This window comes from Choloepus didactylus, chromosome X (assembly GCF_015220235.1).
Source record: "Choloepus didactylus isolate mChoDid1 chromosome X, mChoDid1.pri, whole genome shotgun sequence".
Classification (NCBI taxonomy): domain Eukaryota; kingdom Metazoa; phylum Chordata; class Mammalia; order Pilosa; family Megalonychidae; genus Choloepus; species Choloepus didactylus.
In genome coordinates, this window is record NC_051334.1 from 187,844,881 (window position 1) to 187,869,571 (window position 24,691).

At 61.7% G+C, this 24,691-nt stretch overlaps 1 protein-coding gene across 1 annotated transcript; it reads right to left on the reverse strand.

Moving 5' to 3' along the window:
• Positions 1 to 2,921: 2,921 nt before the first annotated feature.
• On the reverse strand, positions 2,922 to 9,996 carry DUSP9 (dual specificity phosphatase 9). Its single transcript, XM_037822582.1, has 4 exons — positions 9,850 to 9,996; positions 5,308 to 5,715; positions 3,832 to 4,287; positions 2,922 to 3,607 (listed from the first exon to the last, which is right to left on the reverse strand). The coding sequence occupies exons 2-4, from the start codon at positions 5,678 to 5,680 to the stop codon at positions 3,279 to 3,281; spliced, it is 1,158 nt and encodes a 385-aa protein (XP_037678510.1). The 5' UTR covers positions 5,681 to 5,715; positions 9,850 to 9,996; the 3' UTR covers positions 2,922 to 3,278.
• Between the last annotated feature and the right edge of the window lie 14,695 nt (positions 9,997 to 24,691).

Genomic DNA, 24,691 nt, shown 5'->3' on the forward strand with positions numbered 1-24,691 from the left:
GGTGCGACGTGCTACTCTGAACGTCCTGTAGCCACCCAGGAGGTTTCCCAGTATGTTAAGTTCCCTAACAAACTCTTACTATTTTGCTGTATGGAGTGGCCTGCTTCGTTTTTCAGTCTTAAGTGCCCGTCGAACTTTGGCGGAACCTGTTCTGTAGGTTCGTGGCCAGACACTAGCTAAGCAAATTGAATGTCAAGGCAAGGCCAGAAACCCTTCCCTCAACCAGACTGCTATCTCTAAGACCCTCCAAGAGAGAAATTTTGGAACATCCACTCCTGTACGCCTGGACCACTTCAAACCAAAATTTAGGCTTGTGGTTATAAATTCTCAGTGGAGACATGTTTCTTTGATTGCACTTAAAACCAGATGCAAGGTCAAGCTAAGCAAATATCCTCACCTCTTTTGGTGGAATAATTATTTCTTTTTGGTGTGTGTGTGTTTTAAATACCTATGGTATTAGTCTCCTATTGCTACAGTAACAATTTACCACACATTTCATGGCTTTCAACAACACAAATTTATTATCGTACTGTCCTGGAAGTCAGAAGTCCAAAGTGGATTTCACTGGGATACAGTCCAGGTGTCAGTGGGGCCATGTTCCTTCTGGAGGCTCTATGGCAGAATTGGTTTTGGCTTCTGGCCCCTTCTTCTGTCTTCAAAGGCAGCAGCCAGGCATCTTCAGATCTCTCTCTGACTCTGACCCATGCTTCTTTTGTCCCCACCTCTCTCGCTCTCCTGACTCCCTGGATCACTTCTAAGGACTCTTTTGATGACATTGGTCCCACCTGGATAATCCGGGATAAATCTTCCCACCTCCAGAGCTTTAATTTAATCTCATCTGCAAGTGCATTTTGCCCTGCCAGGTCATACATTTGCAGGTCCCATGGATTAAGATGCGGACATTTTTTTTTTGGTGGGGAGGGACATTGTTCTGTTGACTTTACAACCATGGCCCTTCAGGAGTCCTGGCTTTATATGGGGGTCTCCTCTCTACCTTGCCACCTGCTCAGGCCCAGGTTTTGTCCCCTGGCACCTGTGTGTGGTGTCCAGAGGTGCCAGTAGGGGAAGGCCAATGAGGGCCCAGGACAAGGGCTGTCCCCAGAGTGTGCACCCTCCTCTGGAGTCAAGGATTCTCATTGTTTCTGACCTCTGAGGAGTTTTCTTTTCCTACCAGCCCAGCCACTCGTTCAACAATGTTTTTTGAGTTCATCCCACATTTGAGGGGTTCTGTGCCAGGAGGGTTTCGTTGCTCGAGAGCTCTCCACTGCTTTCTCATACTGCATGTGTTTGCCCCTCCCTCCCCAACAACTTCCAGCTTCCCTTCCACTTCCTGCCCTGTCCCCCTGGTGGGGAATCACTGCTTTGGAAAGACCATTCCACCGGCAGTGTGGAGAAAGCCCGGAGGCATTAAGAGTTGAGGACAGCAGGCAATCTTCCAAGGGACAGACGCTGGCCCTGTCTGTCACCGTAGTCTTCTGGAATGCTCTCCCTGCCACCAGCCCGGACCTTCGCGGCCCAAATTCCACCGTGCGTCCGCCACAGGGCTAGGCACTGGAATGTGCCGGTCTGACCGGATCCTTCCCCAGCCCCGGCTCCTCGTGGTGAGGCCCACCCAGGGCTGCACTGTGGGAGCGCTGCGAGGGAGGGCTCGGGTCTGGTTCGCTGCCGTGGCTGGGGCTCAGCTGCCAAACCCAATGGTCAACTTGCCCTCGCCTCCCTCGCTCTATCGGCCACACTGGGCACATAACCAAGGGATTCACTAATTCATTAGGTCCATTGTTTATTGTCTGTCCGTCCCCCCTAGAAAGTCAGCTCTCAGAAGGGAGGAAGTGTTATCTCTTTTGCTCACTGCCACGTCCTTGTTCCTAGCACAATGCGTGGTAGACAGTGGGGGTTCAATGAACCCCTAGAGTGCTGGCCAACAGTGGCGAGCTCCTGACCTGGCAGGGAGCAAATCGTCTTTCCGGCCCAAGCAGCGCCCTCCACCGAGGAAGGCAGAGACGTGGGCCAGGGTGGCCCCAGCCTGGGATGGCAGCTGGGGCTCTTTGGGGCCATTCTTCCCTCCACCCCTTCCGGTGCCCTTGCCACCATGCTGCCCTCCCCACCTTCCCCCCAAACCGTTCAAGGCGCTCAGGAAGCAGCTCCCCTCTATTCAGTATCTTAAATAAATCGTTTATTCAGGGAAAACAATGAAAGAAAGCAACCATGGTGTGGATTAAAAAAAAACAAACAAGCGCAGGTCGAAGGGGGCGATGATGGTGCCTGCCACTCCGGGCGTGGAAGCCGGCTAGTGCGCGCGAGCTGGTGTGAGCCCGCCATGCACACGCACGCTCATGCACACCCGCCCCCAGGGGGTGGGGGCGGCAATGAATGACCGTGTGTGTGCACCGCTCTGCCCCTGCCCCACCCCCCCAAAACCAACAGCACCCGTGTGGGATCCGCAGCAGCAAAATCGGGGCCTTCTTCTTCCCCTCGCCCCGCCCCCGGCCCCCTCTCTGAGACCCCCATCTCCTCCGGCGGCAGTTTGGCCACCCTCAGTCACAAAGAGCCCCAGTGATCCCGTCAAGACATCTAGGGGAAGAGGAAAAAAAGCATCTTTTCAAATGTCAAGTGGATAAACAGTCAGGGCGCCAGATGTGGGGCTGGGAGCCCGCCCAGCGGCTCCCCGGCTGGCGCCCTCCCCAGCGAGAAGCCACCCAGAGGGCTGCCCCCATGGGCGTGCCGGGTGGGCCGCTCCGTCTCCACGCGCTGCCCCCTGGGGGGCAGAGCCCTCTGCAAAGCAGACCCACCGATCCCGAAGAGGGCCAAGAGAGCAGGGAGGCTCAGGGCCTGGTTGAGCTGGCAGGGCCCCGGGGACCGGCCATCATCTGGAAGTGTCCCCCCCCCGGAATGGGCAGCCCCACCCCCACCCCCCACCCCCAAGGAAAAATTAACAGTCGCAGAAAAGGCAGGTTCCGGAGCACGGTTCCACCCGAAAGTGGCGGCGGGTCAGGCCACCGAGCCCGGCCCTAGGCACATTTAAGAGGATTCCCACTGATGTCACAAGTGGGGGGGACAGGTCTCCCCCCTTTGCCACCCTGGAGGCAAGAGGCAGCACAATCTTCACGCGTTGCAGCCTCATGTGAAGTATTGTGCTCCCCCCCAGCCCTGCCGCCTACAGCTGAGCCCCTTCCCAGAGGCCCCCCCCCACCACAACAGGTGGGCGGGAGCCATGGGTGGGGGAGGCAGTGGGGACCCAGCACACCAGCCCCCCCCCCACCCACGGGGCCTTCAGGCCCTTATGTGGGGTCTGACTCGAAGACACTGTCGCTGGTGGGGGTGGTGAAGAAGGAGGGGGGGTCGTCGGAGGTGGTGGACCCCTGCCCCCCACCGGCCCGCTCCCGGGAGCGCCGCTCCTCCAGCCTCAGGCTGCGCTCGAAGTCCAGCAGCTGCCCCATGAAGTTGAAGTTGGGCGAGATGTTGGACTTCTTCCTTTTGACCAGGTCATAGGCGTCGCTGAGGGACAGGTGGAGCTTCTGCATGAGGTAGGCCACGGTGACGGTGACGGAGCGGCTGACCCCGGCCAGGCAGTGCACGAGCACCCCGCAGTTCTGGGACAAGGCCTCATCTGGGTGGGGGGCGGGGCGGCAGGGGAGAGCCGAGGGCCAGGGTGAGGCCAGGGCTGGGTGGCCTGTCGGGGGTGGCCGTGGCGGGCCTGGGCACCCCGCATGGAAGTTGCCACCTGCTCCCCCTGGGAAGGGCAGTGGAGCATCTCCCCCCTGCCCCCCCAGCAGCCACCCACTCGTGGCCTGGGACAGGCCCAGGCAGGCAGGCAGGGCAGGGGGCACTCACCAATGAACGCGATGGCCTCCGGAAAGAACTGGGACAGGTTCTGGCTCCAGTGGTCAGAGATGGGGATCTGCTTGTAGTGAAAGTCGCCGTTCTTCTCAAAGAGGTTGGGGAGGTTGGGGGTGACGTTAAGGATGTAGCGGATGCCCAGCTTGGCCAGGCTCTCCAAGTTGGCCGAGTCCTGGGCACTGCCCAGGTACAGGTTGGGCAGGATCTGGACGGGGAAGGACAGCAGCAGCCCTGCTGGCGGGGGCGCCACGCCCTCTGAATCCGGGCCGCAGCTCATGGCGTCGCGGTTGGGCTCGGACTCGGCGTCCGAGCAGTCGTGGCCCAGGCACAGGCTGCCCAGCCCCACCACGGGCACCGGGCCGGGCGCCTGGGCCGCGCTCGGGCCACCATGGCTGTTGAAGCTGGTTTCACATAGGTGAGGGCACTCGGCCTGGAATCTGCTGAAGCCACCTGTGCGGGAGGACGGGGTCTTGCTGACCTGGCCCTCTGGGCCACCGAGCACCTGAGCCTGAGCCACCTGGACACTGGGGAGTGTTTGCAGCTGTCCCCAAAGTGCAGCAAGAGCACCCTGACCTGCTGCAGGCACCGGGCCACCCTGGCGCCACACCGTGGGCCTCGCCCCTGAAGGGTAAGTGCCCTCTGCAGCCGCTGGGGGCGCACAAAGCCAGCCAGGCACACCCACCCCAAGAGGATCTTGCACCCTGGGGCCAAACCCAGGCAGCGTGAGGGCCCGACGGTATCTAGGTGAACTGCTGGACTCGGGGAGGACAGCGGCCATCAGTTAAAGAGGAGAAGGTGATGCTCCACTTGAAAAGTCCCGTTCACCTACTATTTCTCCCGGCCAGGGGCTGGAAATCCAATGCTTTCTATATTTATATATTCTGGTGTCTTCGGGAGGGGGCAAGGGAAAACAGGCAGCCCTTGGACCCTCCTCAGGGGTGGGGAGGAGGGTTCCCTGGGAACCCTGCCCCGACCCGGGGCCTTGGTGGGGCTGGGGTGGGGGTGCTGTTGGGCCTTTGTCAGCCGGTCCTCTCCTCCCCTCCAGCTCCAGCCTGGCCATGACTCTGGGGGCTTGGGGGGTGGGGGTGGGGGGTGGGTAAGGCAGATCGCTGCCCCCTCGGTCCGGGCCTTTCACTGCTTCTGCAGGATGGCCTCTGGCTCCTCCCTCTCCCTCTTTTCCCTTTCAGAGCAGCTGGAAGGAGGTGGGGTGACTGTCCCACACTTAGCTTTGTTCTTGAGAATCCCACCGGCTGGGTCGGGTCAGCCCAATTCTCCCCACTTTCCAGACCCCCTAATCAGGACTCTGGAAGGTAAAGAACTTGCCCAAGGTTATGTCTAGACCCCCCTCTCCCCCCACCCGTCTGGCGCAGAGTTTCACCCGCGCTTTAGACAAAATGAGGGGGGAGCTGCCCAAGGTCCAGTTACCCCGGCGTCCCCACCGAGGGCGAGGCCCCGCCGCCGCACACCTACCCTGCAGGTAGTAGGCCAGGTAACCTTCCTCCCGCAGCTTCTGGAGCAGGGTGCCCAGCACCGACTCGGCCTCCCACTCCTCGGCCTCGGCCTCGGCCTCCCCGCGCCGGCGCCGGCCCCCGCCCTGGTCGTAGAGCAGCACCGGGGCGGGCGGCGGCAGCTGCAGCGGCGGCCCCGGCAGGAGCGCGCGCACCGACAGGCTCCCGGTCCGCAGGCGGCGCAGCAGCAGCGCGGGCAGCGCCACGCTCAGCGCCCCGCCTATGCGCGCCGACTCGTACAGCTCGCGGCTGCGGCAGTCCAGGAGCAGCAGCCGCGGCCGCGGAGGCGACAGCTCCCGGCGCAGCCACAGGCACGAGCGGCCCAGGCCCTCCATGGGCGCGCGGCTGCCTGCACGTCGGGCCGCGGGCGCTGTGGAGAGAGAAGTCCGCGGCGTGAGCCCGCGTCCCCTGCGCCCGGGGCGCTTTGGGGGCGCGGGCCCCAGTGCGGGGGCTGTGGGGGGCGCTGGGCCAAGACGGCAAGCGAACCCCGTTTCCTGAAGGGAAGCGTCCTGGGTTCCGCGGGGACACCTCCTCCGGCAGTGAGGGGCGCCCCCGGGCGCCCCAGGCAAAGCACCCAAGGCAACCACTCCGGGGCCAGGCGCCGCTCCTTGTCCCCCGGGAAGGGAAGCTTGAGGGGCTCCCCGGAAAAGACAGGCTGGGCGTCTGATGACCCCTTCGAGGGCCCTAGGTCCTGCCCGGCCCCCTCGTGGGGCACCCCAAGGCCACGGCCACTTCCCTTCACACCCCCTTCCTGAGTCTCTCGCTCCGCCTGCCCGCGATCACCCTCAAGTTGGAGTTGGGGCACCGCGCGCGAGGGGTGGGGGCGAGTTCAAGGCCGAGGTCTCCCCCACGGCCAGGAGGGCCGGGGCTCAGAGGTGGCGCCCAGGTGACGGGCCCCGGCGGGCCCTCGCGGAGCGGACCCTGTCCCCCACCCCCACCCCCACCTCGGGAGGAGAGAACAAAAGGAGAGAGAGACCTGGAGCGCGATCCGGCAGCCGGTGGCCGCGCGCGGACGTCCTGGCCACGGCGGGGCGCGGGGCGCAGTCCCCGGGCAGGGTGTCCCCAGGTCCCGCCGCGGGGACGGGGGCGGGGCGGCGGCGGCGGCGCGCACGTGGAAGCCGAGCCCCGCGCCGCCAGCGCGCCGGCCGCTTCCTGGCACCCGGACCCAGCTTCCCCGCTGCAAGCCGCTTCCTTTGGACGTGGAGTTGCCGTTCAGAGGGGCGGGCCGGGGCGGGGCCTGGAGGCGGACAGGGGAGGGCGCGGGGGGCCGGCGAGCCAACGGGTTCCAGGGAAAGCAGTCGGGTGGGCCCCCGCGAGTGGCGCGGTTGAGCTGGGGCTTCCACCGAGGCGGGACGGGCCCGGGGCAGAGGCCAAGGGCAGGTCAGGGGCCCAGCAGGGGACCGGTTGCAGCTCCTCCGGCCGGCGCCAGCCTGGCCCCCTGGAGGCAGTGGGGAGGGGGTAGGGACAAGAGCCCAGCGTCCCTGCCCCAGCGGCTGCCTCCAGCTCAGCTCACGAGGTGACCCTGGGCCATCCTGCCCCACTGCCTGGGCCTCATGGCCCCATCCTGGTGAGATGCCTCCGAAACCGTGCAAGAGAGGCAGAACCGGGACCAGAAACCCACTGCTGGCTTCGGGCCCAGAGCTGTGTCCCAGGCTGGCTGGAGGACCAGGCCAGCAGAGACAGCCTCGGGGCACCCCAAAACGGCTTCGCCGTCAGAGGCCAGGCCCAAGGGCACCCAGGAGCTCTGAGCCCCCAGATCCAAACACCCCACCCTCTGCTCTTATCCCATTACTTGTCTCCCCCTGGTCCCCTCCACCTTCTCACCCAGCACCTCCACCCAGGCCAGGAAACGGGAAGTCACCCCCGGCTCCTCACTCTGCCTCCTCCCTTGAAGTCCCCCAGCTCTCCCCCCCCCCCACGCCAGTCGAATCAATGGGGGTGGGGTGAGTAGATTCTCCTCAAAGTTCTCCCTTGGATCCCTCTGTCCTGTCCCCTGTGTCCCCTGCACTGACAGAGGGCTTGAATTCGCCACAGCTTGGAAAGCAGTGGGTCTGCCTGTCTGCAGACTCAGCCAAGCCCCGTGGCCTCCGCACTGTCCACATCACGGGGCGGTAAACTTGGACACACAGGGTCCCTGCTCATGTGGCACCCAGCCTTCCAGGACAGATAAGCCACAAACAAGGACCCCTGGAGATAGCACAGGGATGTGACAAAGGCTGGGACAATGGGACAGGTAGTGTGCTGGGGGCCCCTATCTAAAGCTGGCTGTATCCCTTCTCGCCTGAAAATCCACCAAAAGCGAATGGCAGTGCTGGGGGAAAACGTGCGAATCAGCAAGGAACATGAAGACACTGCCCAGTGTGGGAAAGGCAACTGGTTAAAAAGTTATTGGGGGAAATGTTCAACCTCAGGCAAGGAAGGAAAAACAACAAGGCAGCAAAACAAAAGGGAACTAAACACCCAAACGAAAGAACAAGGTAGTACATCCCATGTAAGACGGCAGTAAAATATTTTCAAAATGGGAACGTGCAGTGCTGGCGAGGGTGCTGTGAAATTGGCATGCTGCTGTATGGCTGCTAGGGTGATACATTGGCAAAGCCCTTTTGGAAATTAATTTGGCGATTTGTATCAAGAGCTGGAAACGTTTAGAGCAGTCAGATGCAGCTCTTATGTCCACGGAAGACACTGGTGTCATGAGCCCTAGGGTTAGGTGAGAAAATACTTGGGAGGTGATGCTGGGTGGAAGAGAGCAGGGTACAGAAAGCCAGGCCACCTACAGGTGACCCAGCACCCCTTCAAGGGGGCCTCCAGCCTCTCAGTTCCCTGAAGCCGCTGTTCCCAGGAGCCTGCAGATTGGGGGGATAGGGGTTGTAGCACGGCCCACTCCCTCCTTCTACTTTCCCCGGTGTCTCTCATCCCAGCTCCGCGGTGACAAAGGTGGGCAACCGCTGCCATCTGGCATGGCCGCCCATCCTGGGGGCCCCCACCGGGCCTGCCGCGGCTGTGGGTGGGACTTCGGGGTGGACAGGCGGCCTGGGAAGCTACGCAGGGGCGGGAGGCACCGAGGAGGGTCTCCAATGTACCAACCTCGGGTGCCTGGGGCCCCGGCTGGGCCACATTGTAGGCAGTATGGGGGTGGGTGGGGGGTGGGGTGGCACGGGGCCATGGCCTGCACGGAGCTGGAGACACCTATGGCCCGAGCAGCTCTGCAGGGGGGCTCAGAGTGTTTGGGGAGAGGGACCCAACCTGTGGGAGAAAGGAGTTCCTGAAACGCCCAGGAGTGCTCTCCGGGGAGGGAAGGAGCCACCTCTGCGATGGTGAAGGAAAGGGACGCCTGGGCGCCAAGAACCCATCCCCACCCCCAGCCCGCCCCTTAGGGCCCGTGTCTCCCAAAGCCGCCTGAGCGGCTCCCGTGGCCCTCGTTCCAGACCCCCCACCCTGGCGAGCCCTGAGACCGTGCAGCCCGGGAGAAAGCGCTCGGGAGCGGGGTGGGGGATTCCATCTCGAAAGGGAGCGCGCGGTGCCCGGTGCCAGCAGCGCCTTGGCACCTCCGCACTGCAGGGCTGAGCGCGGCCAAGCCCCCTCCCCCGACCCTCGCCGGGGCCCTCCCCACACTTGGGCCCCCTGCAGCGCCTGCTCCGGGCGCCGGCCCCGCCCCGCGGCCGCTCCCCGGGCGGGCTCGGGCAGGGGGAGCGTCGCCAGGCCGCGCGGGCCGCGCGCTCGCCGCTCGCTGCAGGGTGGGCGCTGCGCCCGCCTCCCCCGCCCTCCCCGGCGTCCTGGCGCGGCCGAGGCCACCGGGAGCCCCCCGTCTCCGCCCGGCCCGGCCAGCGCCCCCTGGAGGCCGCCGCCCGCAGGCCCCGCGCGCGCGCCGCGTGCGCCCTCCTGTCCCCGGAGCCTCTGGAGTGCGGCGCCCACCCCCCAACCCCGAAATGCACCGCTGTCCCCCCTCCCCCGGGCCGAGTGGGAGGATTTCGGCTGTCGCGGCCGGGTCACATGGCCAGGAGCACAACTCCCGGCGACCGCGTTCCTGCCCAACCCAGGCTCTTTCCCACCGAATCCACTTTCTGCCGGGGCTTGCTTTCTGGCTTTCCCGGTCTGGCTCCTCGCGGGACTGGGAGTTCCTCCAAGGCGGCCCCGGGCTGGCCCCGGTCCCCAGTCCCCAGTCCGGGGCCGACACACACCGGGCGCTCGCGGAAGACATGCTCGTTGACAAAGAAGGTAGGAGTGAATGTAGCCAATTGTTGCACGAGGGAGCCCAGGAGGGTGCCGCTCTTGCTGTTTGCCCGCCCTCCCCCAGCCCCCCGGCACGCACACGCACACGTGCACACACCGCCCTCCCGCAGCCTACACGCAGACGGGCACACGAGCACGCGCCCTCCGGCCCTCACGGAACCAACCTACTACGTGCGGGCTGGGACAGTCGGTGCCCCTTTGGTGCATTTCGACGCCGCCCCTCTCTGCCCCCTCCCCGAGCCCCCTCCCCGGGCTCATCCAGGCGCCCTACCTTGGGGTCCCAAATGCCTTCCGTACTCTCAGGGAAGAGGCCGGCCAGTCGCTGGGAAGCCTCAAGGTCTATCCAGGGAGGCACCTGGGGGTCCCCAGGCTGGGAGCCGCTGCTGAGTGAGAACCAGAGGAGGCTGGCAGGGACGCCACCAAATGCTGCAGCCGCTAGGGCCGCTGTGCCAGGTGTTGGGGGGTGGGGGGAGTGGCGGGAGGGACTCGGGGAGGGGCTTGGGGGTGTGTGTGCTGGGGGCTATCTGCGATAGGGGAGGGGCGGGCGGCGGAGACCGTGCAATCAGCAGGTGTGCGGGCACGTTGGGGTGTATGAGTGTGTGTCGGGGAAGCGGGGGTGTGTGCCGGGGGCGTGTGCCTGACTGCGGGGAGTGGGGAGTGTCCGAAATTGGGGTGCAGTGTCGGGATGGACTGCAAGAGGTGGGGATGGGCTGGTGTGGAGGCCTGTCTCGGGGGTGGGGGGGACTGCAGTGTCTCTGGGCTGGGAACGTGGGTGGGGTGTCTGTAACGGGCAGATGGGGAGTTTGGGATGGTGTGGGCATGGCGGGGGTATCCACGCCCGTGTAGCTATCGCGGGGAGGCGTTGGGAGTGTGTGGGCCTGGGTGTGCGCCGAGGCGTGGCAGGGTCTGGGGGGGTGTTGGCATGAGTTGGGGACAGTGGGCGGGCCGGGGGCTGCTGGTGTGCGCCCTGCAGGGACCCGGGCCCGCAGCGCGTGGTTCGTGCCCGCGCGCGTGTGGAGCCGGTGTGAGTGTCAGGGCCGTGCGCGGCGGGGCATATACGTGTGGGGTGCAGGGGCGGGCTGCGGGGGCGTGGGAGCGTGCGGTGGCAGGACGGCGTGCGCCTCTCAGGGGAGCGCGCATCGGGCCTCGTGGGGTGCGCGTTGGCAGGGCTTCGGGGTGCGCGGTGGAGGAGCGCACGTCGGGGGGCGGCTGGCCGGGTGGGGTGGGGTGGGGGCCGGGGCGCCGCGTGCTCCACTCACCTCCACTCCGTGCTCGCCTTTGGGTGCCGGCTCCGCGCGTTGCGCCCGGGAAGTTTCCCAAGCCCGGGCGGCGGGAAGCGCCACCGCCACCGCCGGCAGCCGAGCGCGACCGGAGCCCCGGGCGGGGGCCTCGCCTGGAGCCCAGGAGGAACCACCGCCGCCGCCGCTGCGGAGGGGAACTCCGAATCCCGCCTCCGCCGCCGCCGCCGCCTCCCCTGCCGTCGCTGTCTTCTCCTCCCCCTGCCCAGGAGGGGCCCTGTCGCCGGCGGCGCGCAGGGAGGGAGCGGGGAGGGGCGCGGCCTGCTGGGCTCTCCCTCCGCCTCCCACGCCCGTCCGCTCCGCGCTCCGCTTCCTCCCACCTGCGCGCCGCTCTCCCTCTCCGGGACCGCCCTGCCACCCCGCCACCCTCCCAGGCTGGGGGGGGGGGCGAGCTTGGGGTGCGGGGAGCCCTGACCTGGGCTGGGGTTGGGGGGTGCGCCGGAGAGGCTACACGGGCACCCCTGCACGAGAAGCGGAGGAACCCATCCAGGCCCGGCGCAGCCGCTGGGGCCCCGGCAGCTTTTAGCGCAGCGCCCCAGGGTCGCCCCCAGCCCCCACGGGCGTCAGGTCCGGCTGACAGCGCTGCAAGGCAACCCCCACCACCACCTTCCGGGGGGCTTCCCCGCCCTGTGAGACCCGCCAGGAGTAATGGGACATGCCCAGCGACCCCGGTCCAATTCCCATCGCGCAAACAAGGCATTTGGGCCTCCGAAGCGAGGGCACCGCTGGAGGGGCTGGAGCTGGGGCGCTTGGGGAGAGGCGACCGGGAGCGGGTGGTGTGCATCACGGAAGCCAAAAGCTAAAAGCATCCCCATCGAGGATCTCATCCTTACACCAGTTCTGGAAGTCAGAGGCAAGCGGTCTCATGTCAGGGCTTAGGGAAACCGAGGCAGTGGCTCCCCAGTGATGTGGCGGCAGGGCCCGACTGCAATTCAAACAGGGAAACTATCAGCTTGGGGGCCTCGGGGTGGTGGAGCTTGGCAAAGCCAAGAAAACCCACTGGGTTCTGGGCCTCTGCTCGCTGCTCTGAAGGAGAGGGGCCGAGAGGAGTCTGGGGGCATGGTGCCAGCCTTTAGGGGGCTCCAAGGCCAGCAGTGGCTGAGCCGGGGCTTGTCTGCACTGTGAGATGGGGAGCTGAGAAGCCCCACGAAGCCATAGCCATCAAGGGCTCCCTTCGAGGTTCCCTATCCTGGCCCGGGGACATCAGAATAGGGCAAAGGCCAGGCTGGCACGACGTCGCCAAGGAGGCCGGCAGAGCTGGGATGCCAGAAGCTTCCTCAGGGAGGGGCAGTGAAGGGAGGACCGAGCGCCTGGCTCAGGTGTGCGGCAGAACTCAGTTCCCCTGAGTCATTACCCTGGTAAAGAGAGAAGGGCGGCAGCTTTGCCCCTGGCATGCCAATCCCTGCCCATCTCTGGGCCTCAGTTTCCCCATCTGTACATGTGTGTGTCGGGGGATGACCCCATGGTCTCCAAGGGCCCTGTAGCCTCCCTGCGTTTTTGATCCCCGATGTGCAAGCTGGGAAGGGGCCCGGCGGCCACCGGCCTGGCACCTTGTGCTGCCTCTCCCCGCCCTGCCTACCCCTCTTGGGCCCTGCAACTCTGCACCCTGACTGCACCCACTCAGAGGGCTGCCCAGCTGGGAGACACATCTGGAGGCTGATCCTTCCCGTCCCCTCCGTCATCAGGGTGCCCGAGTCCAGCTGCCCAGGGCTTGAGCTTCCACCTGCCAAAATGGGCCCAAAGCGGCAGGCAAACAAATGAAACAATGTTGTGCCCTGCCTGCCCCTGGGACTCGGCGTCTCTCCGACAGATCGTCCCGCAGTTGTTTGGAAGTTACTGGACCTTTGCTCCAACATCAGCAGGTGATAAAAGCTGTGCCATCCAACAATAGGTCCATTTTCACAGTCGAAACATGGAAATACACAGAGACCAAAAGGAGATGGGGCTGGTTTCCACTCCCACCCCCTCCACTAAACTCCCCACCCCCCGGTGGTCCTCCCACCTGGGCACTGGGTCAGTCCCTGGTGAAGCCTCGATGTGCTGACTCACAGAGAAGTTTCTAGAAAGGTTGGATAACCAATCCCCACCACCACCACCACCACCACCAGCCTGTGCTTTAGTGACTCAGGGCTGGGGGAGGAACATTTGGATTGAATAATGTAGCCCCCCCCCCCAAAGCTCCCACCCCGGCCCTCCCACGGTATCTCTGCTCTTGGCTGGAGGAGAAGAAAGCCAACCCAGGCAGCCAGTCCCAAGACAAGACGATCGTGCAGATGCCACCGTGGGGGTTTTAAAGGTGTGCACCTGCTCAGGAAATAGGGCCCCCTTCTCATCCCCAGGGAGCGAGGGGCTAGCCTTGGCTAGCGAGGCCTGGCTTGGCCCTGTTGGGGAATGGGAAATCAAAGGCAGGGCTGTCAGGGTGGAAACTTGAAAGTGGGAAGCCAACCGTGTCCGTCTGGTGGGGTGAAGGGCAAACAGCTGGGTCCCCGTCTCCCAGGCAGCCAGGCCCACCTGTCCATGCCCTGTCGGCACCTAACAGAAATCACAGGTGGGATGAGTGGTCGCCCAGCCCTCACCTTCTTTCTGCCAGCACCCCAAGGCTGTCAGCAGGATGCCCCCCCCCACCCAGGGCACTAGCCTGGGGCTACCAGCCGGACACTCCCTTCCTTTCCCTTGGGAAGTGACCATCTCCAGGCTGCATGCCCTCCCAGTCCCTCCTGGGCTCCCCGAAGACCCCCGAAAGCAGGCCCAGCAACTACCAGCCGAGACCAAGCCTGGGCATGGCAGAAGGGACAGGAAACCAGGCTGGGGCTTGCTTGGGGTGCCCCCCACCCACTGGCCCTGACACCTTCTGTGATGCGGGGGACCACTTTCTGGGGGAGAAGTCATGGGGAAGGTTGGGGGCCCAGGACAGTCCCATGCTAGCCGAGCACCCTCCTCCATTTGAACTGTGGATGCCTCGGTGGCCCCCGCGGGGAAGCCCTGTCCCCATCTGGGGGCGCAGCGTTTGGGTGCGTGCACACCCGAGCCTGGGTTTCTGGTCAACCACTGGGTCCCACACGGAGCGGTAGCTGCAGCAGCGAAGCCATTTGCTCTCATGACAACGGCCCCCCAGGCCGCCGTGGCACCACCACTGGTAAACAGGCTTCACTCAGCACGCAGCACCCATTCCCTCCCCTCCCCCGGCCGAGGCGCTCCAGCCCACGTCTCCTGGGTGCTGGCAGAAGTGGGTACCATGCCCGCCAGGCACCCTTTAGTCCCAGTCCAGAAGCACCCAGCTGTCCCCGCACCTGCCTCCTGTCCCTTTCCCCACGCAGCTGTGGCCCTGTGCCTGGAAGGGGCCCAGGAGCAGCCCCCCACAAGGCCATGCCCAGACACCTTAAACAAAGTGGCCCTGTGGCTGCTCCCAAATCTGCACCCACAAAGGCAGCTGGGCCCCCAGGGGTGCAGGCACCGGGCAGGGACGTGAGGGAGGCGAGAGGAGGGGACGGGAGGGAGGGGAGGGCAGGGGACAGAGGCAGCCCAGAGAGCGATTGATTTCCGAGGGGCTAGGACCTTGGGAACCATTAACAGCCGCCATCCCGGGAGGGCTCGGTTCAATGACCTGGTTCTCAAACCCCCTCCCACTGGCCGCTCGGGCCGGGCTCCCTCTCCTTGTCTCATCCTCCCCCGAAGCACGCATGTGTCTCGATGTACAGATGATATAATCCTTTCGCGGGGAGCAAGCCAGACGCCCACGTCCATTGGCTGGACAGGCAAAGGGAGGCGAGAGGGAAGGGAGGGGAGAGCCGGGACCCCCTCCTCCAGCCCCCATGCAGTGGAGAGGGAAGGGGCTGACACCCCAGCTTTTCCAAGGGCCGAGGGCCAGGGCTGGGGAGATTGGAGGTCAACGACGGACCTCCATCTGGCCCCACCTGCCTTTCAGGCTACGTCTCTTGGTCTCCACCCACCCCCCTAGCCCCCCCACTCTGAACGTGGCCCCAAGGTGGGTCCTCTCATCACAGGGAGCAAGATGATATGTGACACAGGCAGGCCTCTTGCCCTGGCACTGAGGTCCTAGGGAAGAGGTACCCCTGGGGAGGTGTTGGTTGGCTTTTCTCACATCTCTCTTTGGGGCCCCCCCACCTTGGGGCTCCCTCTCCCGTAGCACTGATCACCCCGGCTGCCCTGCCCGCTGTCCTCTGGCTGCCTCCCACACCCCCTGAGCGCCACCAGGCCCTGTGCCCTTGAAGGCCCTTAGCAGCTCTCAGTGAACTTGACAGATGGGGAAACTGAGGCACAGGCTGACAATGTGAGAGACTCAAAGCCCCACAATCAGAGGGGAGCCCACCCACCCAGCCAGTGCCCACCCAGAGGGGGGTCCTGGGAGCTGTGAATGCAATCAGAAGTTCTAAAAAACCCAATTGCAGAGGGGGTCTGGCCTGTCCCCGAGGCTGGCCCCCCTCAATGCCCCCCGACCAGGGTGGGCCCCATCGGCTGTGGCTCAAGGCTGGACAGCAAAGGGCCCCTGGAGCAGGGCCCCCCCCCAGCCCAGATCAGGGCCTTCTCCTCTGATCCCCACCCCTCTTTGCCTGCCCCCCAGCCTCCGCGTGCCCCCCGAGGCGCTCTCCACCCCTCCCCACTTTCCTGCTTGAGAGGTTTGCCACGGAGGCAGGCACAGAATATTTTTGCCAACTCTATGGGGAGTTTTCCCGTCTAAATTTAGAGAGCAGCCATTATCCCTCAGTGCCTGCTCCCCACATCCCTGCCTGCCTCGCAACCCTGGAGCCTTCTGGGCAGGGATGACGAGGCAAGTGGGGGGCGAGGCCCGAGACCGGGGGTAGCAGCGAGCCTGAGGAGTCCATCGCATCCGCACCCCCCAACAGACAGCCGTGGCAGGAAGGGGACAGCCAAAGCCCCTTCCTTGGGGTCAGGCCACCAGCAGGAGGCTGTGACGAGTCCCTGAACCCCGGGCATGCTCGGGGCTGGCAGGCTGGGACTGTCGCCACCATTGCCAGCACCGTTCATTATTATAGAGAGAAAAGGGGCACCACGGGGCTCTGGGGATCAGTCAGCTCTGGCCACCCTGGGGTCCCATTGGACCTGGCTGTCATCACTGACTTTTGCCTCCCTCCACGCCCCACCCCACTCCAAGGAGAGCTGTCAAGGGTGCCCAGGACCCAGCTCGTCCAGTGCTGCCCCCTGCCAGGCCGCCAGCCTTGGCCGGCCAGCGTCTGGAGCACCCCAGTCTCCGAGGCCCAGCTCTGGGGATGCACGATTGGAAGGACCCTCAGCCTCCTTGGGCCCCCTGGCCTGATTTGCCTGGACCTCCGTGCAGCCCCAGAAGGGAGAGGAGGTCGGGGATGGGATCCCCAAAGATAGACGCCTAGGGGGCCTTCCCACTGGTTGCAGCAGCCCCGCTTGGGACAGGCTGCTTGGGGGACTGCACCTGACTGCCTCCTCTTAGCTCCCCCCGCTGCAGCCAGAGCTGGGGTGCTGGACAGCGTAGCCCTGGGTCTGCTCCCTGGGAGCTGGGAAGGGCCCTGAGCCCCCAGCCCAGGGCTGGGCCACCCTTGTGAGCCAGACAGAGCTTCTCTCAGCTGGCCAGCTCCGTGGCACCCTATAAGTTGTGCCGTAGGTGACATTTCTTCAAGGGCTTGGGACTAAGGCAGCCGAGGCCCTCCTACCATCACAGTGCCACCACCCCCACCATGCATGCCCAGGTAGACACATTGGGGGCCACCGTGGACGTCCTTCTTCGCTGCCCAGCCAGGGACTGCCTGGGACCTGATGGAACCTCAGCCAAGCTCAGGTGCCTGTGTGGAGGTTGGTCACTGGCGAGAACCCCTTGGCACATCAGTGGGGGATTTTTGGGTGTTCTCACCACTTGGGGCAGTTCCAGCTACCCCTTGTCACTTCTTGTCCCCGGGCCTGGTGGGACAGGAGCTGGAGGTCCTCAGCCCACTGAGGTCCTGGATCAGAGCCTCCTTCCTCCCTCCCTCACTCCTGGGGTCCACCTCTTGCCCACTCATGCCCAGGGCTGGACCCCTGATCCCCAGTCCCCCCTCCAGCTTGGGCTCCTGGGCCCAGCAGCCCACTGGGTGGCTGTCCTCGGATGTCCTCCAGGCTTCTGGATCCCACCACAGCCCAGACACACTTCTCATCGGCTCCCTTCCAAGGCTGATTGATATCACTTCCCAAGGTGGTGGCTTCCCGACATGTCCCGCCTTCCCTCCTGGCAGGCCCCAGAGCCTTTGAGGCTCACCTTCTCACCAACCCCCCCAGACACACCGCCCTCTACCCCCGACTTGCTGTGGGCACGCGGCCTCTCTTCCCTCCTGGACTAAGTTGAATTACATCTCCCCAAATTCATGTCCACCCAGAACCTGGGAATGTGGCCTTATTTGGAAGGAGGGTCAGGATCAAGGCAAGAGGAGGTCACACTGGAGCACAGGGGACCTCACACCAAATATGCTTGTTGTCCTCGTAAGAGGAGGGACATTCAGACATAGAAATGCAGGCACCCTGGGGAGAAGGCCATGTGAAGATGGAGGCAGAGGCTGTGATGTGGCCACAAGCCAAGGAATGTTGAGGATGGCTGGCCACCACCAGAAGGCAGGAAAGAGGCACGGGACAGATTCCCCCCTAGAACCTCTGGAAGAAACCAACCCTGCTGCCATCTTTTTTTTTTTTTTTCCCAATTCAGTTTTATTGAGATATATTCACATACCCTATAATCATCCACAGTGTACAATCAACTATTCACAGTGTCATCACATAGTTGTGCATTCACACAATTTTTGAACATTTTCATTACTCCCCCCAAAATAAGAATTAAAATACAAGTAAAGAAGAGCACCCAAAACATCCCCTACACCCCCATCCCCCCATTATTCATTTACTTTTTGTCCCCATTTTTCTACTCATCTGTCCATACACTGGATAAGGGGAGTGTGATCCACAAGGTTTTCACAATCACATGGTCACACCTTATAAGCTATAGTTATATGAACGTCTTCAAGAATCAAGGCTACTGGGTTGCAGTTCAACAGTTTCAGGTATTTCCTTCTTGCTATTCTAATAGACTAAAAAATAAAAAGGGATAGCTATACAGAGCATAAGGATAACCTCCAGAGTGACCTCTTGACTCCATTTGAAATCTCTCAGCCACTGAAATTTTGTTTCATTTTGCATCCCCCTTTTGTTCAAGAAGATATTCTCAATGCCACGATGCTGGGTCCAGGCTCATCCCCGGGAGTCATATCCTGCATTGCCAGGGAGATTTACACCCCTGGGAGTCAGGTCCCACGTAGGGGGGAAGGGCAGTGAGTTTGCGGGACACTGTTATCGAGTTCCAACTTGGCGGGCCTGGGCCAGGGGAACTGATCAGCCCCTAGGAAAGGTAGTGGGGCACGGGTGGTAGCGCCCTCTACGGCCCCCCGGGCCTGAGAAAGTGGAGCCGAATGCAGGCCCCATTTCCTCACCCCAAAGTAAAACCGTCAGGGGAAGCTTGCCGGAAAAAACCGCCCCCTTTACCTCACCCGCCCACTCCCCGTTACCGGAGCAACTCCCGCCCCTTTTCAAACAACCTCCGCGCCCTCTCAGAACCAATCCAAGCCTTTAACCTCTACAGCTACCCCGCCCTCTAAACCGCCCGATATAAGCTTGTACTCTCCCCTAATAAGCTCTCTTGGCTTCTTCACCCTAAAAGAAACGTGTCCCGCCTGTTCCTTTTTCGCCGCCCTCCATACTTTGCACGCCACCGCCGGGGACCTGGCCAAGTCCCCCGCCTCGCCCTCGCCTCCGGGAAAGAGCCCCCGCCGCCGGTACCCTCCGAGCAGTCCTGAGAGCCTAGGATTTAGCAACCGGCCGCCACCCCCCCCCAGACGAACCAACTGCGACCGCAGAGTTCACCTGCCAAGGTGGCTTAGAGACAGAGGGGCCACATCTGAGCAACAAAGAGGTTCTCTGGGGGTGGCTCTCAGGCACAATTGTAAGTAAGCTTAGCCTCTCCTTTGTAGTAACAAGCTTCACCAGCCCTGCCCCGCCATCTTGATTTTGGACTCCTGGCCTCCAGAACTGGGAGAGGATACAGTTATCTTATTTTTAGCCCCCCACCCGCCTCTGGCTTCTCGGCACTTCTCTAGTGACTTCGGCTCTTTGTCAGATGCCCTCGCCCCATCTCTACTTGGAATCCACTTTCTGCCTGCAGCTTCCTGCCCTCCAGCTCTCTTCCTCACCCCTTCCTCTCACACACATACCCTCAATTCCATTGTTCCTCTCCCATAATCCTCAGGGGCCACCCTCACCCTTCACCTCCTGGAGCCCATCCCTCCCAGCGGGCAGCTTTGCCACCTGAATCATCGAACATTTTTGGCCCAGTGAGGCCAGAGTTCCGTGCATTTCCTGCCCCTCAGGAGCACAGCTATCAACGGCTTTTGCCCCTTGTGTCCAGCTCAGAAAGGGTAGGGGCCCTTTCTGTCCCTCAGTCCCCCTGTACCTGCTTCCTCCAGGGCCACTTCCTTCACCCTCTAACCCATGCTTCCCCTGTGGGGTTTACTGCCCCATCCATTCCATGGTTGGAGCAATTGTCCTAAAACTGATGCTGACAGGTTGCTGCTCCGCTCAACAGCCTTCAATGGCTCCCAGTGGTCTTGAGGACAAAGTCCAACCTCTGTGGGATCTGGCTCCTGCCTACCTGCCCAGCCTCCTTTCTCCCAGGATGCCTCCTCCAGCAGTTGCCAGAATGTTCCAGGGTGCCCGATGTCCCTTTGCTTCCTCTTTCAAACCCCTTGTTGGCTGAGCAAGGGCACACTCACTTTTCACACCTGCACTGATTCCGTGAATCCTCCCTTCCCTTCCCTGGGACCACCCTACACAGGCTGCCACGTCCTCCCGGGCCTGGGTCACAGTGGCCGTCAGCTCTGGAGCCACCTCTCTGAGTAGTCAGCAAGTGTGGAAGGCATATTAAAAATAGCCACGGCGGTCACTTTTCCGCACATCACCTGGTAAATTCATCAGCCCCGAGACCGTCCCGACACCCACAATTCCTTCCCCGCTGCCGTTCCCACATGGGACTTGGAACCAAACCCTGAACCTGGTGAAGGAGCTTGGAGCAGTGGGCTGTCTGCCGCACCCCTATTTATTTCCACGGAGCCCTGTGTGGGGGGGATAGTGGGGTCCCACAACCTCCCCAGTAGGGAGCTGTGCAGTGTGGGGGTGCCCCTGGGTGCCCACTCCCTGGGCCGGGCGAGGGCTGGGGCATCTCCTGGACCCCCGTGGAACAGGGCCTGGCCCCAACACCTGCCGGGCCGGGCCCTCCCCACCCCCACCCAGCACCCCAGCTCCGTTTCCCCTTCAGGAACCCGGGCCCGAATGCCAGGCCTTGCTCTGGAGCCCCAGGGCCGGGAGGGGTGGCCGTGGCCCCGCGGGCAGTGGTGGTGCCTCAGGTGCCCCCCGGGCCCCCTGGCTCCTGCGTGTGGCTGGCCGGGGCAGCACCTGCCGTCAGAGGGAAGCTTCTGCCCCAAGGCTCCCTGGGGATGGGCCCGAGGGCCGTCGGGAGGGGGCTTGGGTTTCCCTTCCAGCCTCGGCTCCCTCCTGAGCGCCCCTCATCTGCCCACGGGGTGGGGCCGGCCGTGGGGCCTTTCATCTGGGAAATCTTGTGTCCCGGCAGCAGAGGGAGAGGCCCCTCCAGAGAGGGAGGCCCGTGAGGACGTGTCTGTAGGGGGCCTGGGGCCTCCCCCAGGGGAGGAGTGGAGGGACGAGCCTGCTGGGCAGAAAGCCCTGGGGTGTCCTTGCCCACCCCCCAGCTCTGGGCCTCAGTAGGCCTCTGTCCTTGAGCAGGCCGAGGACGAGAGGAATGTGCTGGCCAGCAGCTGTCCCCTGACCTGGGGGCTCCTGCCTGCCGGGGGCCCCCCCTCCTTCTCCACTCACTTCTCTGGCACACATCACGCGACCTGCAGATGAGGCCTCTGAACTCCTGGGGTGGGACCCAGGTGTCTGTTTTCCGGACCCCTCTCTCCCGTGCTCAGATGTGCCCTGCAGCCTGTGCACACCATCGGCGGCCTTGACTCCTGGAGTTCTCTGACCCGGTTGGCCCCAGGCTCCCCCTGCCGCTCCTCTCCTGCTGCCCCTCACCACCTGCTTCAGCTCCAGACAGCCCTCTGGGGTCCCCGTTGCCGCTCCTGACACCAGCCTCTGTTTCTGCCATCCTTCTTCTCAGAATGTACCCCCAGACCTCTCTCAGAGACCCCTGTGCATCTTCCCTGCACCAGCACCCCCCCCAAGTGATCTTGTCCTCTACCCCCTTCAGCTGGCATCTGGGGTGCTTTCATGCTTTCCAGGGGTGGGGCCAGGCACAGGCCTCTCCTGTGAAGAAAAGATGGGGGCTGAGGTGGGCAGAAGACGACCTGCCACGCCGTCCCACTGTGGTCCCAAGGTGCCCATCACCAGTTAGCCACAGGCCTCAGTTATGGGAGGACAGAGATAAGCAACATCTCGAGTGCACAGAACCCCACTGGGGGAAATCAAGGGGTGCACTGGGGAGCCTATCCATCCCCTGGAACTGTGCAAGATGGGAAGTTCCTCCATTCAGGGTCCAGGCTCGATGTGCACCCTGCAGGCCACAGAGGAGGCTGAGCACCCCTGCTGATTCACTGCTTGGGTGCACGGCCGTGCGCGCTCACTGGTGACTCAGCTACTCAGACGTGGGACCAGGTCCCCACTGTATGTGCACAGAGAAGCCACACTAGGGGAGACACATGCAGGCCCTCACATGGGCATCACACACCTTCACAGGTGCAGAAACACACTCTCCAGGACTGGCCAGGGCTGAGGTTTTCAAAATGCTTCTCATATGTTACAGCCTTTCTCACTAAAAGGATGCTGTGAGGGGAATGGGCCTGACAGATATTGTTGACTGAGTGAATGCAAAGTCCAGGCAAATTCCTGACCCTCTACAGCACCCTGCCTCTGATTTGTCGATTACTTTTTAAAGGAAAGAAACAGTTGATCCTTCTTCTCCCTCCCCCACTCCTCTTCCTCCTTTTGCTATGCATTTCCCTCTAAGCACTGCTTTAGCTGTACCCCCTAAATTTTGGTATGTTGTATTTTTATTTTCATTCATTTCTGTGTATTTCTTTTTAAATTTCCCTTCAGATTTCCTCTTTGACCCATGGATTATCTAGTTTCCAAGTGTCTGGAGATTTTCCCATTATCTTTTTATTATTGATTTCTGGTTTGATGATTCCATTGTAATTCAAGAACAAACTCTGTGTGATTTGGGTTTTTTTAAATCTGTTGAGCTGCATTTTATGGCCCGGGATGTGCTCTATCTTGGTATATGTTCTGTGGGCAATTGAAAAGACTGTGCGTTCTGCTCTTGCTTGGTGGAATGGCACTTAGATCTTGTTGGTGGATGGTGTTTTGACATTCTTCTTTGTCCTTGCTGATTTTCTGTCTATTTGTTTTGTCAATTGTTGAGGGAGGTGTGTTGAAGTCTCCAGCACAATTAGGAGTTTGTTGATTTCCCCTTTTGTTTCTATCAGTTTTTGCTTCATGTATTTTGCAGCTGTGTTGCTTGGTACATATACATTTTGGATTGCTATGTCTTCTTGGTGGATTGACCCTTTTAACATGATAATTTGTTGTTGTTGAAATGAATTTTTAGGTTTTTATGCAGATAAGGCATTTTTTTAAAAAACAAGGAATAGTTTTCCTGATGTTTGAGGCCTGGTAGAAGCAGAGGTGAAGACTGAAAACATTCTCACTGGCTTGGGAACTCCAACATAACACAGGCATGGATATAGCTGGGAGATTTTGTAAGAAACTTTTAATCCAAGAAGAGGTATTTGGTGAGTTGCTTATTCCACCCAGATTTAACAAGCAATGTTGCTTCAGAGTTGATATTGAACCAAGGTCCTTAGCTTATTTTTAATTAATGACATTTCTTTAAATCCTGCTCTAAATTACAGTTTTTCCTAAATGTGATTCCCAAAGTATTAATTCATGATTAGGTATGTTAATCAAGAGTTTGTCTTTAAGAAGAAAGCATAATACAGCAGGCATCCTCCACATCTTGGTGGAATGAATGAATGAACTGACTTGATTGGTTTCCAGAGCTAAGCTGGGTCTGGGGATAGTCACTGGGGTGGTAGCAGAGGACCCAGAAGGAAGTGAGCCACCTTCAGCACTTGGTCTACAAGACTCTCAGGTAGGGCAGCTGTCAGGGAAAGCTCCACAGAGGGAGGCCCTGGGCTGAGTCTTGAACTAGGAGCTCACCTGGGGGCAGGGAAGGAAGTCAGACCAGGGAGGGGAGCACCATGAACCAGAGCATGGAGACTTGAAAATGTACAGCCTGATGGGGACCTAAAAGGAGTTTCTGTCTGTCTGGCATGCACTGTGCCACCAGGCGTGTGTGCCTGTGTGCGTGTGTATGTGTGCATTTGGGGTGAAAATGTGGAAAAGTCAGATGTCCTTGCCCCATGGCTGCGCTGCTGTGTGGCGGGGTGCTGCTGGGAGACAGCCAAGGCCAGGAGCTTGCTTCCTGAATGCTAGCTGTAGCTCCTGGAGGACATGGGCCAGAGTGTGCTGTCTCTCTGTCTCTCTGTCTCTCTCTCTCTCATACACACACACACACACACCCTTCTGGACCTGGACGCACTGAGAAAGCAGATGCACTGAGGATCAAATGATTTTATGTATACGTGAGAGGGAAATGCAGGTGTGTCCCAATCCTCAGTGCACCACCCCATCCCACCCCAGGGGGCTTTGGGAGGAAAGAGGGCCAGAACCTGCCCAGAACAGCTCCCCCCCACCCCACCAACAAGCAGCCTGTGTGTGGACTATGGCGAGCAGGGCTTTGGGGGTGCTGTGGCTACGGCCCAGCCTTAAGGCAGGATCCCTGCTGGGTGCTCAACAGAGGTGAGTGGAGACCTCCAGGAGGGAAAATTGATGTCATCTGGGGCCAGATTAGGCTTCGGGGTGGGAGTAGGGGAGCAAGGCATCATGGTACTGCCTGGGTGCTGGTGGAGGTATGCAGGGACCCCTGACCTCCAGGGAGATGGTTGGCAAGAAGGGAAGTCCGTGGGCCTGGGGCTTTGGTGACAAGCCTGGGTTTGGCTCGGGGAGCTGGCAGGCAGTGGGGAGAGTGCCCCAGACTCTGCTTGGCTCCCTGGCCAGGTGTCCTTCCTGGCAGCCCCAGGGTGGGTGCCTCTCACCCTCTGTCACCCCCTGAGGCTCCTGGCCACCGTCCTCTCTGCCCCAGCTCCACTCACACCGGTGCTCTGTGCTGAGGTGATGCACTTTCCATCTCTCCTGGTTACATCCTGGCTTCCTCTTGCAGACAGCTCCCCACTCCTTACCCTGCCTTCGACCTGGCCCCATGGGGGACCAGGGGCTGATCTGTGAGCTCAGAGCCCCTGCCCCTACTTGCCCAGGGTCCCCAGCAGGCTGAAGGGGCCAGCCTCCTGCCCGGGCTGTGTGGACGAGGACTGAGTTACTGAATCGGGGTTCATTGCCCTGTCTCTCACCGCACTGTGGTTGCCTGAAGTGGGTGATGATGCCCCTCTCTGGGAAGCTCCCAGATGTCCTGGCAGCAATGTGGGGGAGGTGGCTGGCAGTGGAGACGAACCCAGATGGGCTTGGAGTGGATTGCCGTTGAAGCCAAGTGATGGCTGGATGGCGTTTCCTTCTCTCTTTCTGTCAACCACGGGCATGTGTGGGAAAGCCTTCAAAATAAAAAACTGAAGCAATTCTAGAAAGGGGACTTGGCACTCAATACAACTATGGATTTACCAATTTCTCCTTTGTAGGCCTATCAATTTTGCTTCTGGTGTT